We start from the raw sequence: 19,081 nt of genomic DNA, 5'->3' as shown, positions 1-19,081 counted from the left end.
ATCCCCTAGCTGTCTGCCTGAGGGTATGAGAGATTGATAGATGGTCCTGTGTGGCTCAGTTGGTAGAGCATGGCACTTGCAATGCCAGGGTTGTGAGTTTGATTCCCATGGGGGACCAGTACAAATAAATATGAAAATGTATGCACTCACTACTGTAAGTCATCTGCAAAAATGTCAAATAGAAACTATGCTGACAGGGATTATCTTACCATCAGATTGTTTCACATAAACAAGTGAGTCGTGTTGATAACTGAAGCTTCTCCATTTTTTTTTTACCTCAGCAGCTTATTGTTATCTTGTTATTATGAGATCACAATCTTTATGATTGTGAGACATGAGTTCGGTCCCATTTTGGTAGTATTGACTACAGCCAGGTATTAATACTATAGCTGATGTAGGTAATGAGGTTGCGGTCCATAAGAATTAGATTAATGCAGCCAATGACAAACGCGCACTACATCAGTGCCGGTCAGCCGCGGCGACTCGGTGGACAGGTGGGAGGTTAGATGTTCTCTTCCTCCATTTTGACATGGCAAGCGCTGAGAGAAAATTGGCCATTGCCTTTAGAAATGGGGCCCGTTTTTTATTGTTCACTAATTTAGATTTGGAGATTACGATCAGTAACTTGCCACCATGTTTTTAACTCTGCACCCTCTCACCCTGCCCATAACCAAAAGATGTAATCCCTAATAATTAGCAGTCTTATGTGAAGGGGCCTAAAAGACTGCTTCGACAGCCGTGTTCACCGAACCACCCTACAGCCAATATTTAGAATATTTAATGTGCCCATTTTTGTCCTTTTCTACCTCCTTTGTTTCCCATGCACTTTGATGCTCTTTGAGTGAATGCAGTGTTACGGAGAATTGTACCTGTCCTGGTCCTTTTGTGATGCTAACATAGAATATTAGCATGATAGCTAGAGCAGTGGTCCCCAATCGTCATCAAGTCCTGCACACCCTATTGGCCCCATTTATCTTATGAATAAATGCGTAGAAGATTTCCTACTTGTAAATGGCAATTTACAATGCAGGTTAGCCAATTTTGATTTACAGCTCAAACCTGATTTAAGAAATATGAAAAAGTAGTCCAAAGGGTGACCCACTAAACACTACAGACGGCTCATTTTAGCGTAGCATGCATGCATCCTATTTGCATTCTTAAAGAATCTCACTCCACTTTTGTTCTTAAAGGCTTTATCCCGGCAGCTGAATTGGAGGGTGCTAAGCTCATTCACATGCCTCCCAGATTCCTGTTACCGAAAGCCACCATGTCCCTCCTCCCACAATTAACACTAACGGGCTGTGAAGCACGGCTAGAGACTGGGTGTTCTTGAAATGAGTATTGCAGGTAGTATTGTATTCCAATTTCCCGAGTGATTGGCGTGACGAGTTAGCATCTGATCTGCTTGCACAACCATGCAAATGTAACTACTAGCTACTTAGCTTGGTGAAGTGTGTGTTGGCGCCAACCTCCAATTATTTAGCAAATCATTTTAAGTTTGCACCGGGAGGGGGACACGGTTTGGCCCACATCAACATTCCTACCATAGTGTAGCCCACATTGAGTTTTGAAAACAAGACAGTTGGCTGTCTTTTGGCCAGGACACCCACCGACACGGTGTGTAACTCTCCGCTCCACCGTGACCTTGCGCTACCACATAAAGGTTCCACCTGCTGCCTGGCTCACACCAGGCAATTGATAAAAATACCCCTCAAGCCCCACACTCTTTGTCAATAGGGATTCAAGGACAGCAGCTAAATGTCCCTTCACTCACAGGCATACACAGGAATACGAGCACACACACACACACACATTCACTGCACACATTAATGATGCTACATCCACAATGACACACACTTGCACAAGCATCATGGGCCTGCCTGCCTGAGGTGTGTAAATCTTCTGCAACATTATGAGCAAGTTGCTATCCTTGCTATTTTGAATGGGCTGGGGGCCTCATGAGTCCAGCTTGGCACGCTGACGAGGCTTGGGCGTGTTTGTGCTGAACCAACAGTATGAACCTTGTATATGGCATTTGCACATAATGCACTGTCGGAAACACTGACCTGGTGACTTTCACCTCTGTCTGTCTGGCTGACTCACTGTCCAATGCATCTCATTATACACACATACCCTACACCCAGTCTGCTGCCTTTTGCTAAATACTGATCACTTTAAAGCCACATTTTTTTTTAAACTCTTTGTTTCAGCCCAATGAGATTAATATAAATGACCATTGTACAGCAGGACATATTGCAGAATATGCCTTTTAAAAATATTTATGTGGAGGATATTGGCATGTTTAGCCATTTAAAAAAAAAAGTTATTTTCACTGATGGCTAAAACTTGACAGTGAGTAAGCCCCAGAATGTAGCCAGGCACCAGACCTGTTCTAACTAATGGACAACCTAGATGCCTCTTCCTCCCGGCATGTCATACCTTCTATAGGTTAGGAAGTGGCGGGGGGCATAGCATAGGCCTTGTGTGTTATTTGTGTGGACACAGACATTATTTCGTCAGTGTCATCTGAGGAATGCAGGCCTCATCCCTAGCTGACATTCCTAGCTGTCACGGTAAGGGGATCCATTGACACCATGACTCGGCCTGGTGGGAGGGACGACCCGGTTTAAAAAAGGCCCAACGTGGTAAAGGATAAAGGTTGGAATTCAGAATGGTGGCAATCAGACTGATGATGGTGTTTTTTTTTCTCCCCTCTTTCTTTTTCTGTTTCACCCGTCACTAGGTTGAGCTTTGAACTCGCTGCCACGGGTCTCATTGCTCAGTGTTAAACCTCCCCTAAAAAAATAAAAAACCTCAAGGTATGGAGAAATAATCACCCTCAGTCTCTGACAAGTGAGCAATTGTTGCGAATCTAGGTCGGCTCAGCTTCGAGTCGCGGGGGATTAATTTGTGCTTTTCTCCGAAACAGAACCACAACAAATCCTCTGTGCGAAGTGCCCCCGATTTAAGGTGCCCTACATTGATTTGATGGAGTGGAGAACCAGTCTAGTTGCATTGCAGGCATGCCAACAGGATGTGGTTCACTGTGAACAGCTTTGAAGGAATCCTCACTGTTGGCCTATTTCTGTCACTTATGGCCAGTGTTTTGAGTGTCTCCTGAGGAATACTTTTAAAATGCATCCATACTTCTTTCCTTCAAGGGGGGGATCTCTGATCTGCTATAGAGGTGAATCCCGTTGACTGTCAGATCTTTAAAATCTCTACGCTACAATGCATCGGAGCAGGGCTTACAGCAGAGGCTACCACTGTTGACTGAATGATAGAGGGTTTTTATGGTAACACTGTGTTACATAATGCCCTCATAGCGCATATCATTGATTTACTTCCCTTTGTGAGGTCAGTGCACCCATTTGTAATTCTCATTGCGCAGGTAGCCTAGTGGTTAGAGTGTTGGACCAGTAACAGAAAGGTTGCTGGGTCGAATCCCCAAGCGGACAAGGTAAAAATCTGTAGTTCTGCCCCTGAACAAGGCAGTTAACCCACTGTTTGGTAGACCGTCATTGTAAATAAGAATTTGTTCTAAACTGACTTGCCTAGTTAAATAAAGGTACATTTAAACAAAAAAAATAAAAAATCTATATAATTGTAATATCCTGTGGAAACCAAAGATTGCACTATTAACCACCCATCTAATGGCACCAAATAGAAAATTGAACATGTTAAACATTACAATATTTCTGAGTGTTTTGTGAGAATTTGTATCATAATATTTAGGCTAAGCCAATGAGGTTTAAGTAGGTCTTGGTCAGCAGACTTGTACTGTCCTCTTTGGAGGTGACGTCCACCTTTACCTTCCCTACAGGACCTCATTGTCTTAAGGTTGTGACCCCACCCTTTATGTTCCGTCTACAGTATCAGTGTGATAAGATGCAGGGGCTTCTGCATTCACCCCGACCCAAATTAAACCAGGCCAATAAAGGGAGCGGACAATGAAAGCTCCCTCCTTTTAGCAGACACAGCAGTGGGATCGAGATAAGTGGCTGCCATTTTATCATTTAGACGACGCTCTGTTGTTCCAGCGTCCCTTCCCATTTTATTGAAAGTGAAAGGGAGCGAGTGGAGGATTGCTAGATGGAATGGCTAAAATGTGTGGTGAAAAGGTTGTAAATTCTTCACCCTCGAACGTCATAGGCCTAGTTCTCCCCATAACTTCAACCCATTCCAACATGCATTGGGTGAGGTAGGATGTCAGTGGACGTGCATTGGGTGAGGTAGGATGTCAGTGGGCGTGCGTTGCTTAGCTCGACGTTGCCACTTCCTCCTTGAATTCTGTCTGCCCGACCCAATTGTCATGTCGCTCAACACGTTGGCCCAGCGCCCTGTTCTGCACCCTTCTCCCAACGGAGTTGCTTAACAACCCATAGAGAATGGAGACCGGAGAGGCAGCCTCAGTCATATTGTGTTTGGCCCCCAAAACAGGGAACACAAGGCTATCATTGTTAGCTAATGTCCTCTTGGGAGGAAATACCTCCAGTAGTTTGCCTACGGTATGGTACGGTACACTGCTACTGTCTGACTTGGACCCGGAGGTGTGGTGAAACATCAGATCCCCCCTAATATATCTGGTTTCATTAAGGAACAAGTTAGGAAGTGGATGCTTTGGTAACAGAGCAAAATGTCCCAGACCCATTAAAGACTAGAATATTATTCATTTGGTATTTCAAAAATGCAAAGGGTCAGAATGAGTACCTTTTTTTTGTACAAGCAGCTTTGAAGGAATCCTAAGTATTTTCTTAACAACAATAGGAAGTCAGGGTGGCCTGGTTTATTTTGCTCTTGGAGGGGTCCACCAGAGTTCCTGGAAGGATCACTGCCGAAATGAATTTACCTGGAATTTACAGTTGGTGACAGCTGTGGGATGTTATGCTGTGGGAACTCTGGTAGCCTAGTGGTTTGAGCCGGCTTGGCCCACCTCCTTTTCATCTCTCCAGCGTTGCCCCACTCTGGATCATAACCTTGTCAGGCCTTTGTACAAAGTCAGGAAATGAATATAAGATGGATGTAATTTCAACCACACCAAGCCTAGAGGAAACATGGTGTAGTTGTTAGGCTACTCTCAGGGTGAAATCATAGGCTAGACCTTTGTCGCAATTCCTGACCAACCTGATTTGCGCTTGAATAGCACTGTTATTAATAAACCCATAACAAGCTTGCCCGTGCTTTCGATCGCGCTCTCTTGTACACACACACACACACACACACACACACACACACACACACACACACACACACACACACACACACACACCTCACTTTAAATTGCTTCACACTCATACCGAGTGTATTATTGCTTTGAATATACAATACAAGATGAACTTAGATATCCTCCCTCTGTGTTCTTGCGGTCGGCCCCAACGTCGCAAACATTATCCAATACAAAAACACGAAACCGGAAAATGAAAGTGCATGATAGCGAGAGGGAGTGGAAAAATGGGGTCCCTCGCATTCTTTCCATGGAGCCAATCTCAAAAGACAATTTTTAAATATTTAAGACAGAAGCCACAATTGATGGTTATGCATATTTGTCTCTCTCTCACTGGTGCTCCTGAGTGGTATAGGAGTGGCGCTGTTTCCCACGCTGTGATGTCACAGAGCAATTGTAGGCTTAAAGGAAAACCGGCATTAGCATGCCACCTAGTGGTCGTTCTTGGTAAGGTCTACTTCTGTGTCGATGGGCCTATTGGACTTGCGCTCCGGTGTTTTGAATCCTTACCACACTTCCTTGACGTTATAGTCGTTGTTACTGTATGTGATTGGATAAGTCAAAGCAAGGTTTCCACCTTCGTGGGTACACCTACCTGACCTCTCAAATCTGTGATTAGGCCTACTTAAAGATGCACTGTGCAGAAATCGCTCTGCCATTTCCTGGTTGTTAAAATTCTATTAGTTGGACTAATTTCAGTTTATGTGACAAAACATGCAAGTATAGTGTAGAGAATCATTGTACCATCTAAACCGCTGTGAAATATATTTTTCATAACCAAAAAAATTGTATTTTCAGCTGTTTGAAGCTGGTGTAACAAAACCAAAAGTAAAAGATGCAAAAACAAAATGTAAGACCGGGAAGCATAGAAATAGCACACACAGAACACATCTACTGATTCTTAGTTTTGCTTTCAATGAGAATGACAGATCAAATTCATCTAGAAATAATTTTTAGGTCGGATGACACAAAAAAAGGAAGGGAGGACTAAAGGATGTCACCTAAGCCTCCAACGGGGCCTGTCGTCCCGTGTGAATCAGCATTGGTGGGAAAAGTACTCAATTGTCATACTTGAGTCATTTTCTATTAAGGTATCTTTTACTCAAGTGAAAGGCACCTAGTAAAACACTACTTGAGTAAAAGTCTTAAAGTAAAAAAGCAAAGGTTGTGAAAAATATAAATAGTACAGTACAAATGTGTGTTTTTCTGCTAAGGGGACAGGACAACTTCACCGCATCAAAGGGATGATGGACGGGGCCATGTACCGTCAAATCTTGGGTGAGAACCTCCTTCCCTCAGCCAGGGCATTGAAAATGGATCGTGGATGGGTATTCCAGCATGACAATGACCCAAAACACACGGCCGAGGCAACAGAGTGGCTCAAGAAGAAGCACATTAAGGTCCTGGAGTGGCCTAGCCAGTCTCCAGACCTTAATCCCATAGAAAATATGTGGAGGGAGCTGAAGGTTCGAGTTGCCAAACGTCAGCCTCGAAACCTTAATGACTTGGAGAAGATCTGCAAAGAGGAGTGGGACAAAATCCCTCCTGAGATGTGTGCAAACCTGGTGGCCAACTACAAGAAACGTCTTACCTCTGTGATTGCCAACAAGGGTTTTGCTACCAAGTACTAAGTCATGTTTTGCAGAGGGGTCAAATACTTATTTCCCTCATTAAAATGCAAATAATTTTATAACATTTTTGACATGTGTTTTTCTGGATTCTTTTGTTGTTATTCTGTTTCTCACTGTTCAAATAAACCTACCATTAAAATTATAGACTGATCATTTCTTTGTCAGTGGGCAAACGTACAAAATCAGCAGGGGATCAAATACTTTTTTCCCTCACTGTAGCCAGTCAGCGACGCTAATGATAACCATGTTGTGTGTCGACAGAAAGGCCTTCCCCAAAAACCTCAATTAAATTAAACTGAAAATTAGGCTTACCACATGATTATTTGTATCAATTAGGTAGCAATTTGTTTTGCTAAACCTGCCATGACATGCACAGTCAAAATAGTTTTACAGAGTCAGTGATAGTAGTATGGCCCCCCTGGAGCAAATTAGGGTTAAGTGCCTTGTTCGAGGGCACAAAGAACACAAACGTTTTTTTTGCCATGTCGTCTCAGGTAATCCGACCAGTGACCTTTCGCTTACCGGAGAAAAGCTCGAACCACTAGGCTACCAGCTGCCCTAGAGACATCTATAAGGATATATCAATACATCTTTGGTGTTATCAATTTCTATTGATATATCAGCTTGCTAGATGATTTGTTTCAATGTACTGTACTATTTTATTATGACGAATCCCAAATATCCTGTCCTTTTACAATAGATGGCGCCAGAGCCCATAGTCTCCATGCAGAATTCTCAGGCCTACTCCGTGTACAAAACAGTAGGCAATTTCAGAACAGAACATAAGGCTTCAATTAGGCTGGGGAAATCACTGCATGATGTAATATGGGGTGAAGTAACCCAGTCTATGGAGCTTTGAAGGCCAACCTAGTTTTGTTTTTTAATTCTAATTCAACCAACAGCCAACAGTCTAAAGCGTGTTTTATATTGCATGGATGCAGTGTATTTTGAGGGGATATCGGGCCTATATTTGATACCCTATTAGCAAATCTGACTTTGCATAATAGCCTATAGGCCTTTTCTGTTCAACATGCACACATTCATATGTGCAATTGTTCTAATAATAACTTGCAAAAGATCAGATTTCAGATCTATACAACAACTTGTGTTTGATCTATGATCTTGTATTTGTAGTAACTCACGCTTTGGTGGGTGTTAAGTTCGTGCGACCCACGGGACATTTTAACCAAACATTCCCTCCCTTTCTCAATCTTTGACCTCTAACCGGAGTTGATTCAAACCTGTTGACCCTTCCATTCCTTCCCCGTTGGTGTCAGATGGTCTCAGAGCCCAGGAACTTGCTGTCAGCTGAAAAAGTCAAGACAAATGAAGGGAAGCACCACCGTCCTGTTTTTTTAATTTTTTATTCTTTTGAATTTTTCTCCCAAATAAATATTTCTTAGATTACGTGCTTCTCAGAATAAAAACAATTCTGGGGTTCTGTGGTGGTGTACTATGTTGTTCAGAATGGCAGAGGTGTGTCTGTGCCTAAATGTATCTGCACATCTGTGTATCTGCACATCTTTTCCATGTATGTCTGTGAGTACATGTGCTTCTGCTCCTGTGCATTAGGAAGGGGCAGGATGTCTGGGAGGCAGGAAGAGTGTTGCATCGCCAGGGCCCCAGGGCTGTGTCACATAAGCTGGCTGGTGGCTGAAGAGTGGGATCTCTGTCAAAACACAGACCCTCTTGTCCCCCCGCCCCCCGTCGCATCGACCTCCAGTCGCCACTCTACGAACACTTTGCCCCCCCCCTCAATACCCCCCCTTCATTACCCCCTCCTTCACATTCAATGGACTCTACATACATACACACACACACACACACACACACACACACTCACTGACTCAATACCCTCTGCACACTGATCCAGTGTGCACCCACACACACTGGCTATGCTGTGTGGACTGCATGGGCACTTAGTTTCACCTCCATCTTGGAAGAGTGCCACTGACCAAGTAGAGCTGGGGCTGATAAACTGAAAATTATAGACAACGACCATATCGCAGGCATTTTGCCGATATCGTTCATTACAGTAAGTAGCCTATACTAGAGAAATGTGAAGTTTGAAATGAAGTAAGTTTGCTGATATGGGTGATTTGTTAATGGGACAATGGATGGCTGCAACCATCAAACTATATTGAACAAACCCAACATGTAAAGTGTTGGTCCCATGTATCATGACCTGAAATAAAAGATCCCAGAAATGTTCCATACACACAACAAGCTAATTTATCTCCAATTGTGTGCACAAATTTGTTTACATCCCTGTTAGCAATCATTTCTCCTTTCCCACAATAATCCATCCACCTGACAGATGTGGGTTATCAAGAAGCTGATTAAACAGCATGGTCATTACGCAGGTGCACCTTGTGCTGGGGACAAAAACAGGCCACTCTAAAATGTGCAGTTTTATCACATAACACAATGCCACAGATGTCTCAACTTTTGAGGGAGCATGCAATTGGCATGCTGACTGCAGGAATGTCCATCAGAGCGGTTGCCAGATAATTGAATGTTAATTTCTCTAACATAAGCCGCCTCCAACGTCGTTTTAGAGAATTTGGTAGTACATCCAACCGGTCTCATAACCGCAGACCATGTGTAACCACTCCAGCCCAGGACCATCACATCTGGCTTCTTCACCTGCGGGATTGTCTTGAGACCAGCCACCCAAACAGCTAATGAAACTGAGGAGTAATTCTGTCTCTAATAAAGCCCTTTTTGTCTGTAAAAAAATAAAAAATACGAATTCTGATTGGCTGGGCCTGGCTATGCCCTCCCAGGCCCACCCATGGCTGCGCCCCTGCTCAGTCATGTGAAATCCATAGATTAGGGCCTAAGGAATTTATTTCAATTGACTGATTTCCTTATATGAACTGTAACGCAGTAAAATGGTTAAAATTGTTTCATGTTGCGTTTATATATTTGTCCAGTGTAGTAGTAGTAGTAGTACTTTAAAGGATCATTAAAAAAAATGGTGCACATAGATGTTTTTATCTTTAGTAATGTAGGGGGAAAAAGTCAAGTGCGATTGTTAGTTCCCAGTAGGTTTTTTTTGTGTTATGTTAGAACAATATATTTCTATTTATCATTATTGCATCAATTCAGGCAATTGATCGTGATATGGATTTTTTTTCAGATCGCCCAGCTCCACAACCAAGGCACAACCTGAGACTTCAATTGGACACTTGATAAAGGGAGGCACTGAATAGGGAATTCGTAGTGGTACCTCATGTCTTTTCCCTCAGCAGTAGGCTACTATTCCCCTGCCTTTCCATACCCACTCCCTCGTATTCAGTGTAAAGACCTATGTGTGAGGGAGAGTACTGTCCATGAATAAAATAATCCAGCTTAGAACTGCTGATTCTTCATGTCTGACCTTTTTTTTCAATGATATTCATACACCTGGTCAAATCTGCTAAACTACCTCGAATTATTCAAAATGTTTAAATGCAACAGCTAATAACTGACCGTCTCCTCTCTTTCCACAGGACCTGGAGATAGTCTACTCCTATCTTCACGGGATGGAGGCCCTTTCTAACCTCAGAGAACACCAGCTGAGGTGAGAGCTCCCAATTGTTTCACATTGATCGTATGAGTTGAAGTTAACAAATATGTATTCCAAATTATTTACACATGAATAGCATATAAATTACTATTTACAGTGCATTCGGAAAGTATTCAGACCTCTTCCCTTTTTCCACATTTTGTTACATTACAGCCTTATTCTAAAAATGGATTACATTCTTTTGTTTCCCTCATCAATGTACAGTCGTGGCCAAAAGTTTTGAGAATAACACAAATATTAATTTTCACAAAGTTTGCTGCTTCAGTGTCTAGATATTTTTGTCAGATGTTACTATGGAATACTGAAGTATAATTACACGCATTTCATAAGTGTCAAAGGCTTTTATTGACAATTACGTGAAGTTGATGCAAAGAGTCAATATTTGCAGTGTTGACCCTTCTTTTTCAAGACCTCTGCAATCCGCCCTGGCACGCTGTCAATTAACTTCTGGGCCACATCCTGACTGATGGCAGCCCATTCTTGCATAATCAATGCTTGGAGTTTGTCAGAATTTGTGGGTTTTTGTTTGTCCACCTGCCGCTTGAGGATTGACCACAAGTTCTCAATGGGATAAAGGTCTGGGGAGTTTCCTGGCCATGGACCCAAAATATCGATGTTTTGTTCCCCAAGCTACATAGTTATCACTTTTGTCTTATGGCAAGGTGCCCCACCATTTCTCCTTCACCCAAATCCAGATAGCTGATGGTCTGAAAGAGCTGCAAAATCTGGACCCATACAAATCAGCTGGGCTAGACAATCTGGACCCTCTTTCTAAAATGATCTGCCGAAATTGTTGCAACCCCTATTACTAGCCTGTTCAACCTCTCTTTCGTATCGTCTGAGATTCCCAAAGATTGGAAAGCTGCCGCGGTCATCCGCCTCTTCAAAGGGGGTGACACTCTTGACCCAACCTGCTACAGACCTATATCTATCCTACCCTGTCTTTCTAAGGTCTTCGAAAGCCAAGTTAACAAACAGATTACCAACCATTTCGAATCCCACCGTACCTTCTCTGCTATGCAATCTGGTTTCAGAGCTGGTGATGGGTGCACCTCAGCCACGCTCAACGGCCTAAACGACATCATAACCGCCATCGATAAGAGACATTACTGTGCAGCCGTCAGAGCAAAAAGCAAGCCATGAATTTGAAGGAATTGTCTGTAGAGCTCTGAGGGGCACATATATAGGGAAGGGTACCAAAAAATATCTGCAGCATTGAGGGAAAGGGGGATACGTAGTTAGTTATACAACTGAATGCATTCAACTGAAATGTCTCTTCCACATTTAACCCAACCCCTCTGAGTCAGAGAGGTGCGGGGGGCTGCCTTAATCGACATCCACGTCTTCGGCACCCGAGGAACAGGGGCAGAACGACTGATTTTTACTTTGTCAGCTCGGGGATTTGATCCAGCAACCTTTCGGTTACTGGGCCAACGCTCTAACCTTTCGGTTACTGGGCCAACGCACTAACCTTTCGGTTACTGGGCCAACACTCTAACCACTATGCTACCTGCCTCCCCAGGTCCCCAAGTACACTGTGGCCTCATCATTCTTAAATGGAAGTTTGGAACCACCAAGACTCTTCCAAGAGCTGGTCGCACGGCCAAACTGAGCAATCGGGAAAGAAGGGCCTTGGTCAGGGAGATGACCAAGAACCTGATGATCACTCTGACAGAGATCCAGAGTTCCTCTGTGGAGATGGTTGTCCTTCTGGAAGGTTCTCCCATATCTGCAGCACTCCACCAATCAGGCCTTTATGGTAGAGTGGCCAGACTGAAGCCACTCCCCAGTAAAAGGCACATGACAGCCCGCTTGGAATTTGTCAAAATGCACCGAAAGGACTCTGACCATTAGAAACAAGATTCTCTGGTCTGATGAAACCAAGATTGAAATTTTTGGTCTGAATGCCAAGCGACCCGTTTGGAGGAAACCTGGCACCATCCCTACGGTGAAGCATGGTGGTGGCAGCATCATGCTGTGGGGATGTTCTTCAATGAAAACCTGCTCCAGAGCACTCAGGACCTCAGACTGGGGTGAAGGTTCATTTTCCAACAGGACAACGACCCTAAGTACACTGCCAAGACAACATAGGAGTGGCTTTGGGACAAGTCTCTGAATGTTCCTTAGTGGCCCAGCCAGAGCCCGGACTTGAACCCAATCAAACATCTCTGGAGAGACCTGAAAATAGCTGTGCAGCGACACTCCCCATCCAACCTGGCAGAGCGTGAGAGGATCTGCAGAGAAGAATGGGGAAAAACTCCCCAAATACAGGTTTGCCAAGCTTGTTGCGTCATACCCAAGAAGATTTGAGGCTGTAATCGCTGCCAAAGATGCTTCAACAAAGTACTGAGTAAAGGGTCTGAATACTTATGTAAATGTGATATTTCAGTTTTAGATTTTTTTTATAAATTTGCAAACATTTTTTAAAAATCAGTTTTTGCTTTGTCATTATAGGGTTTTGTGTGTAGATTGATGAGGGATTATTATTTTTGGGGATTAAAGCTGTAACATAACAGAATGTGGGAAAAGTCAAGGGTTCTGAAAACTTTCTGAATGCACCGTAAATTCTATGCAGTTATTAGCCTCATATTTAGCTAATGAATGATGGGTTATTCATAAGCTTCTAATTTATAGCTTCTGTCTCTTGTGCAATTCGCACCTGCACTCCGCTGGCCTCTCTCCTTAAAAAAAATGCTTCTTAGCTCTTGGAGTCTCAGGAAAAGCCTTGAATAGCTTGCTGGACATTTTTTTTTATAGCATGTCTTATACTAATAGAGTCTATTAGTATAACACATGCTATAAAAAAAAAATAATCTAGTCTATTAAATAGACTAGTCTATTAAATAGAGTATTCGATGAAGGATGTAAGCTCTTATTTGCTGAATGTTAAATATAGCAGCCACTAGAAAGAAGAGAGATCCGGCGATGGCGGTAGGTTATACCAGCTATTTATTCAGAGCCATGACTGTTCAATTTTCGTGAAGAGAAGTGTCGGCCATCAGCATCTTATTCTAGTCCTGTATTATTCAAGCATGTCCTTACAATGATGACGGTAAGGACAACGAAACAAATTTATTTTAACTGCTGAACACGAAGAAGGATAGAAGCAACAATAGAGAGAGTTCGGCTAATATGCACGTCGCACAACATTAGGGGAAGTATTATGAAAGGTACACTACTGTTCAAATGTTTGGGGTCACTTAGAAATGTCCTTGTTTTCCATGAAAACGTATATGAAATGAGTTGCAAAATGAATAGGAAATATAGTCAAGATGTTGACAAGGTTATTAATAATCATTTTTAATTGAAATAATAATTGTCCTTCAAACTTTGCTTTCGTCAAAGAATCCTCCATTTGCAGCAATTACAGCCTTTGTTGCGGTAATCTGAAGAGATTTCACCCCATGCTTCCTGAAGCACCTCCCACAAGTTGGATTGGCTTGATGGGCACTTCTTACGTACCATGTGGTCTAGCTGCTCCCACAACAGCTCAATAGGGTTGAGATCCGGTGACTGTGCTGGCCACTCCATTACAGACAGAATACCAGCTGACTGCTTCTTCCCTAAATATTTCTTGCATAGTTTGGATCTGTGCTTTGGGTCATTGTCCTGTTGTAGGAGGAAATTGGCTCCAGTTAAGCGCCGTCCACAGGGTATGGCATGGCGTTGCAAAATGGAGTGATAGCCTTCCTTCTTCAAGATCCCTTTTACCCTGTACAAATCTCACACTTTACCACCACCAAAGCACACCCAGACCATCACATTGCCTCCACCATGCTTGACAGATGGCGTCAAGCACTCCTCCAGCATCTTTTCATTTTTTCTGCGTCTCACGAATGTTCTTCTTTGTGATCCGAACACCTCAAACTTAGATTTGTCTGTCCATAACACTTTTTTCTAATCTTTCTCTGTCCAGTGTTTGTGTTCTTTTGCCCATCTTAATCTTTTATTTTTATTGTCCAGTCTGAGATATGGCTTTTTCTTTGCAACTCTGCCTAGAAGGCCAGCATCCCGGAGTCGCCTCTTCGCTGTTGACGTTGAGACTGGTGTTTTGTGGGTACTATGTAATGATGCTGCCAGTTGAGGACTTGTGAGGCGACTGTTCCTCAAACTAGACACTAATGTACTTGTCCTCATGCTCAGTTGTGCACCGGGGCCAGTTTGCGCTATTCTGTGAAGGGAGTATTACACAGGGTTGTACGAGATCTTCAGTTTCTTGGCAATTTCTCGCATGGAATATCCTTCATTTCTCAGAACAAGAATAGACTGACAAGGTTCAGAAGAAAGTGCTTTGTTTCTGGCCATTTTGAGCCGGTAATCAAACCCACAAATGCTGATGCTCCAGATACTCAACTAGTCTAAAGAAGGCCAGTTTTATGGCTTCTTTAATCAGAACAACAGTTTTCAAGTGTGTTAACATAACTGCAAAACTGTTTTCTAATGATCAATTAGCCTTTTAAAATGATCAACTTGGATTAGCTAACACAACGGGCAATTGGAACACAGGAGTGATATTTGCTTATAATGGGCCTAATGAAAATATTCCATAAAAAAAATCAGCCGTTTATCGCTACAATAGTCATTTACAACATTAACAATGTCTACACTGTATTTCTGATCAATTTGATGTTATTTTAAGGGACAAAAAAATTGCAGAAAATTGCAAAAACAAGGACATTTGTAAGTGACCCCAAACTTTCGAACGGTAGTGTATATATGTGTCAGCCTACTTAATTATAAACATGTTAAATAGGTTCTATTATTATATTTAAAAATTCAAATCAAATAATTGTAACCTTGTAAGACTGCATGTCCTGCACCAGCGTTGCATGTTCTCTCCCAGCTTCATGGTTTGAACGAGGTGCGTAATTACATTCCATACAATACAGTATAATACAATACAGTAATACAGTCCACACTCAAAGATTAGCCTACTGGAGCTTGTTTAATTTTTTTACCCAAGACAGCATAGTTACATCTATGGGCTTTTATGTTTTTGATGTTGTACGTAATGTGCTATCCATGTGCTGGAGAACGGCAAAATCATTTGGGCTTTTTTGGCTTGGGCTCAAAATATGTCTAGCACATAAAATGTATTTTAACGTATGGCTCATCAGGCTTGAATTTTCATGCTGATCAAAGCTCTAATCAAATTCAGACATTTATATGCTTTAGAATGACACTTGTGGTTTTGGCGGGAAATAATGGGTTACCTGGGAGAAAAGGGATTTATTCTCGGGCTGTAAAATACTGGGAAAATATTCAACCCTAGTCCACTCTACAAACAGTCCTTAGTCTGGGGTCGGTTCCCATCAGGCCATGTGTGGATACATGTGGATTATACTGCTGGGGAACAATACCAGAGCACATGACCCGGGCCTGATAGAACATTCCACAACTTGACCCATTCGCTCCCCCCTTGTCCACACACACACCACAAGCCCCCCCCCCTGCTTGCCCTTCGGATTCCCAAAGAATGTCCCCAACGCCTTTGGTCGAAAAGACCAATCCAACCGGTCTAAAACATGTTAACCCTTTAGCAAAAATCCCACTACCCTACAATCACACTAACTATGGGATTAAGCTATAGGTTTTGATATTTTCCATCTGTATTAAAGGAATGTGTTGTTTTCCTCTGCGGTAGCTAGTTCTCTGGGACTCTTGTTTTGAATCCTTGAGCAACAAGAACAACATGCATGACAAATGCTCGAATCTAGTTTGGGAGGTGGTGTTTTTTTGATATCGCTGTTTATTACGGTAAAGTTGCACAAACTCGGTAGGCTCTCGAGTTACTTTTAAAACACCTATATGAGTGACATTTCCGTCCTCTCAAAAAGGTTAACTCCGTCGTGAGCTGTTAATAACTCAATTAACCGAACTTCGTGGACCCACCCATTCATCTGTTCTATTGTATTTGGTAACTCATATATCTGACTGTCTTTTCCCTTCTCTCCCCTTCTTCCCTGCAGGATAATATGTGAGACAGTGCGCTATCAAAGACACGAAGCCAATGAAGTGCTCTACTAGTAAGTACCCGTGTGTGTGCCTAAGTGCAAGTTTTCTTAATACATCCATTCTTAATACATCCATTCTTAATAAATCATATCTACATATTCTCTGCCAGATGCCTTTACACTAGACATGATCAAAGTCCAACTTATTGACATACTGCGATTAGGCCCCCAATGCCGCAGAGCACAGAGCTGAATGATTTAATTGACTCTAATGAAAACAAATGGGCGTGCGCATCGACGCGGTCACCAGATACACTCTCAGTGCTACCTAGGAGTGATTCTAAACCACTCTGCTGCACCGCTGAAGCAGAGACCTGCAAGGTCTTCTGGAACAATTGAATTTGGCCTACTCTACAAGTCCTCGAGTTGTGGATTGATGGCAGAGTGTAGATTTAATGGCTTCTAAATCGCTCGTCTTGGATCGTTAGCTCCTGGCTAGCAAGGCTATTTGAGGTTATGCTTTGCGTTCTGTCTTCCAATTCAGACGGAGATAAGATAGTGATGTGCCTTCAGAGGGTTGAAAATGCTCTGCACCTCCGTGTGTATGAGCTTTTGAGCATGTGTGTGCATGTGGTGTTTTTATGGTGTGTGCGTGTGTGCGTGTGCGCACAATGTTGGTGCATGAGAATGAAGGACCCCTCTGGCGCAGTTGTCTCCCGTTGGCATGGGCCACTCATTGCTTTGCCCCAAGACATCCTGTTATGAGGCCAAGAGCCTGAGAACGGACAGAGACACACACACACCTATCCCTCAAGTAGGCTTCCCCCAACCCTGACCATGGACAGTCCCAGTGATTTCACACTCAATTTTTGTTTCCAAAGGGAGTGTGCAACAAAAGAGATCCTCCACGCTACCATTACCACTACATTAAGAGTTAATTCTTCTCCAATATCCCTTCTAGATGGGAATTGTCCTCTGAAACTAAGTGACACCAGAAGCAATTGACAGACTAGGAGTAACGGTCCATTTTTTAAATGATTTTTGTATAATTTGCTGTTTGAGTAGTTAATTATTAATCTAATTGTTAGAGAATGTTAATGTATAATTTGGTTGAACAGTGGAGAGATTTTTCATTTGATGGATATAATGGTGTAGCTGTTGTGCAATTTATCTAGGTAAATGTTCTATAATGTGGTTGTGCCTATCTAATTGGTATTAGGACTTACCTCATATCGAGAGGTTTAACTGTTGTCAAATATCTCTGAAGAGAAATAATGACCTTCATAAAAAAATGACTTGTTATAGCTTTATCAACAGTGGCTTTAAGGTGAGGAAAAGGTCAATGAGTTAACCCTATCATTTCCTCAAAAGCCAAGAGTGGTCTAGATCCCTATCGGCTCCCCTCCTTCTTTCCTCTGTGTCTGTGTGCACATATAGGTGCAGGAGACGGGCTCAGTATCTCATTAAGAGCGACGCGGGAACTGATTTAAACAAACGCAATGCAGATTAGCCAGTATTGTCTTTATTATTGGAGCACCTCTCACAGAGACCCCCTTAGGCCCCCCCCTCCCCCATACGGTTTAGCCCTAGCCAAGGAGCTGCCTCATTAGATGAGAGCAGGGCTGTCCCAGAATGCCCTAGTCAGAGGGCACACACACAGAGTTGTGCGTGCATACACAGTTGTACACACACACACACACACACACACACACACACACGTACAGTGTGTGTGAAGTCGGAAGTTTACATATACTTAGGTTGGAGTCATTAAAAATGGTTTTTCAACCACTCCACAAATTTCTTGTTAACAAACTATAGTTTTGACAAGTTGGTTAGGACATCTACTTTGTGCATTTTTCCAATAATTGTTTACAGACAGATTATTTCAGTTATCATTCACTGTATCACAATTCCAGTGGGTCAGAAGTTTACATACACTAAGTTGACTGTGCCTTTAAACAGCTTGGAAAATTCCAGAAAATTATGGCATGGCTTTAGAAGCTTCTGATAGGCTAATTGACATCATTTGAGTAAATTGGAGGTGTACCCGTGGACGTATTTCAAGGCCAACCTTCATCATTTGAGTAAATTGGAGGTGTACCCGTGGACGTATTTCAAGGCCAACCTTCAAACTCAGTGCCTCTTTGCTTGACATTATGGGAAAATCAAAAGAAATCAGCCAAGAACTCAAAGAAAATTGTAGACCTCCACAAGTTTGGTTCATCCTTGGGAGCAATTTCCAAACCCCTGAAGGTACCACGTTGATCTGTACCAACAATAGTATGCAAGTATAAACACCATGGGACCACGCAGCCGTCATACCGCTCAGGAAGGAGACGTGTCTGTCTCCTAGAGATGAACGTGCTTTGGTGCGAAAAGTGCAAATCAATCCCAGAACAACATCAAAGGACCTTGTGAAGATGCTGGAGGAAACAGGTACAAAATTATCTATATCCACAGTAAAACGAGTCCTATATCGACATAACCTGAAAGGCCACTCAGCAAGGAAGAAGCCTCTGCTTCAAAACCGCCATAAAAAAAGCCTGACTACGGTTTGCAACTGCACATGGGGACAAAGATCATAATTTTTGGAGAAATGTCCTCTGGTCTGATGAAACAAAAATAGAACTGATTTGGTCATAATGACCATTGTTATGTTTGGAGGGAAAAGGGGGAGGTTTGCAAGCCGAGGAACACCATC

General features: G+C 42.7%; 1 protein-coding gene across 9 annotated transcripts in view; it reads left to right on the top strand.

Annotated features, from left to right (window-relative positions):
* LOC115205100 (rap guanine nucleotide exchange factor 2) overlaps nt 1–19,081 on the top strand; it is a 138,536-nt gene that overhangs the window by 35,369 nt on the left and 84,086 nt on the right. For all 9 annotated transcript variants that reach the window (XM_029770741.1, XM_029770740.1, XM_029770737.1 and 6 more), the window contains exons 2-3: nt 10,350–10,420; nt 16,396–16,452. In XM_029770741.1, the coding sequence (XP_029626601.1) occupies nt 10,350–10,420; nt 16,396–16,452 (128 nt within the window). The remainder of the gene's footprint in view (nt 1–10,349; nt 10,421–16,395; nt 16,453–19,081) is intronic.

Source organism: Salmo trutta, chromosome 13, assembly GCF_901001165.1.
Source record: "Salmo trutta chromosome 13, fSalTru1.1, whole genome shotgun sequence".
NCBI classification, from domain to species: domain Eukaryota; kingdom Metazoa; phylum Chordata; class Actinopteri; order Salmoniformes; family Salmonidae; genus Salmo; species Salmo trutta.
Note: the sequence above shows the minus strand (reverse complement) of the source record. Positions and strands in the feature narration are given on the sequence as shown.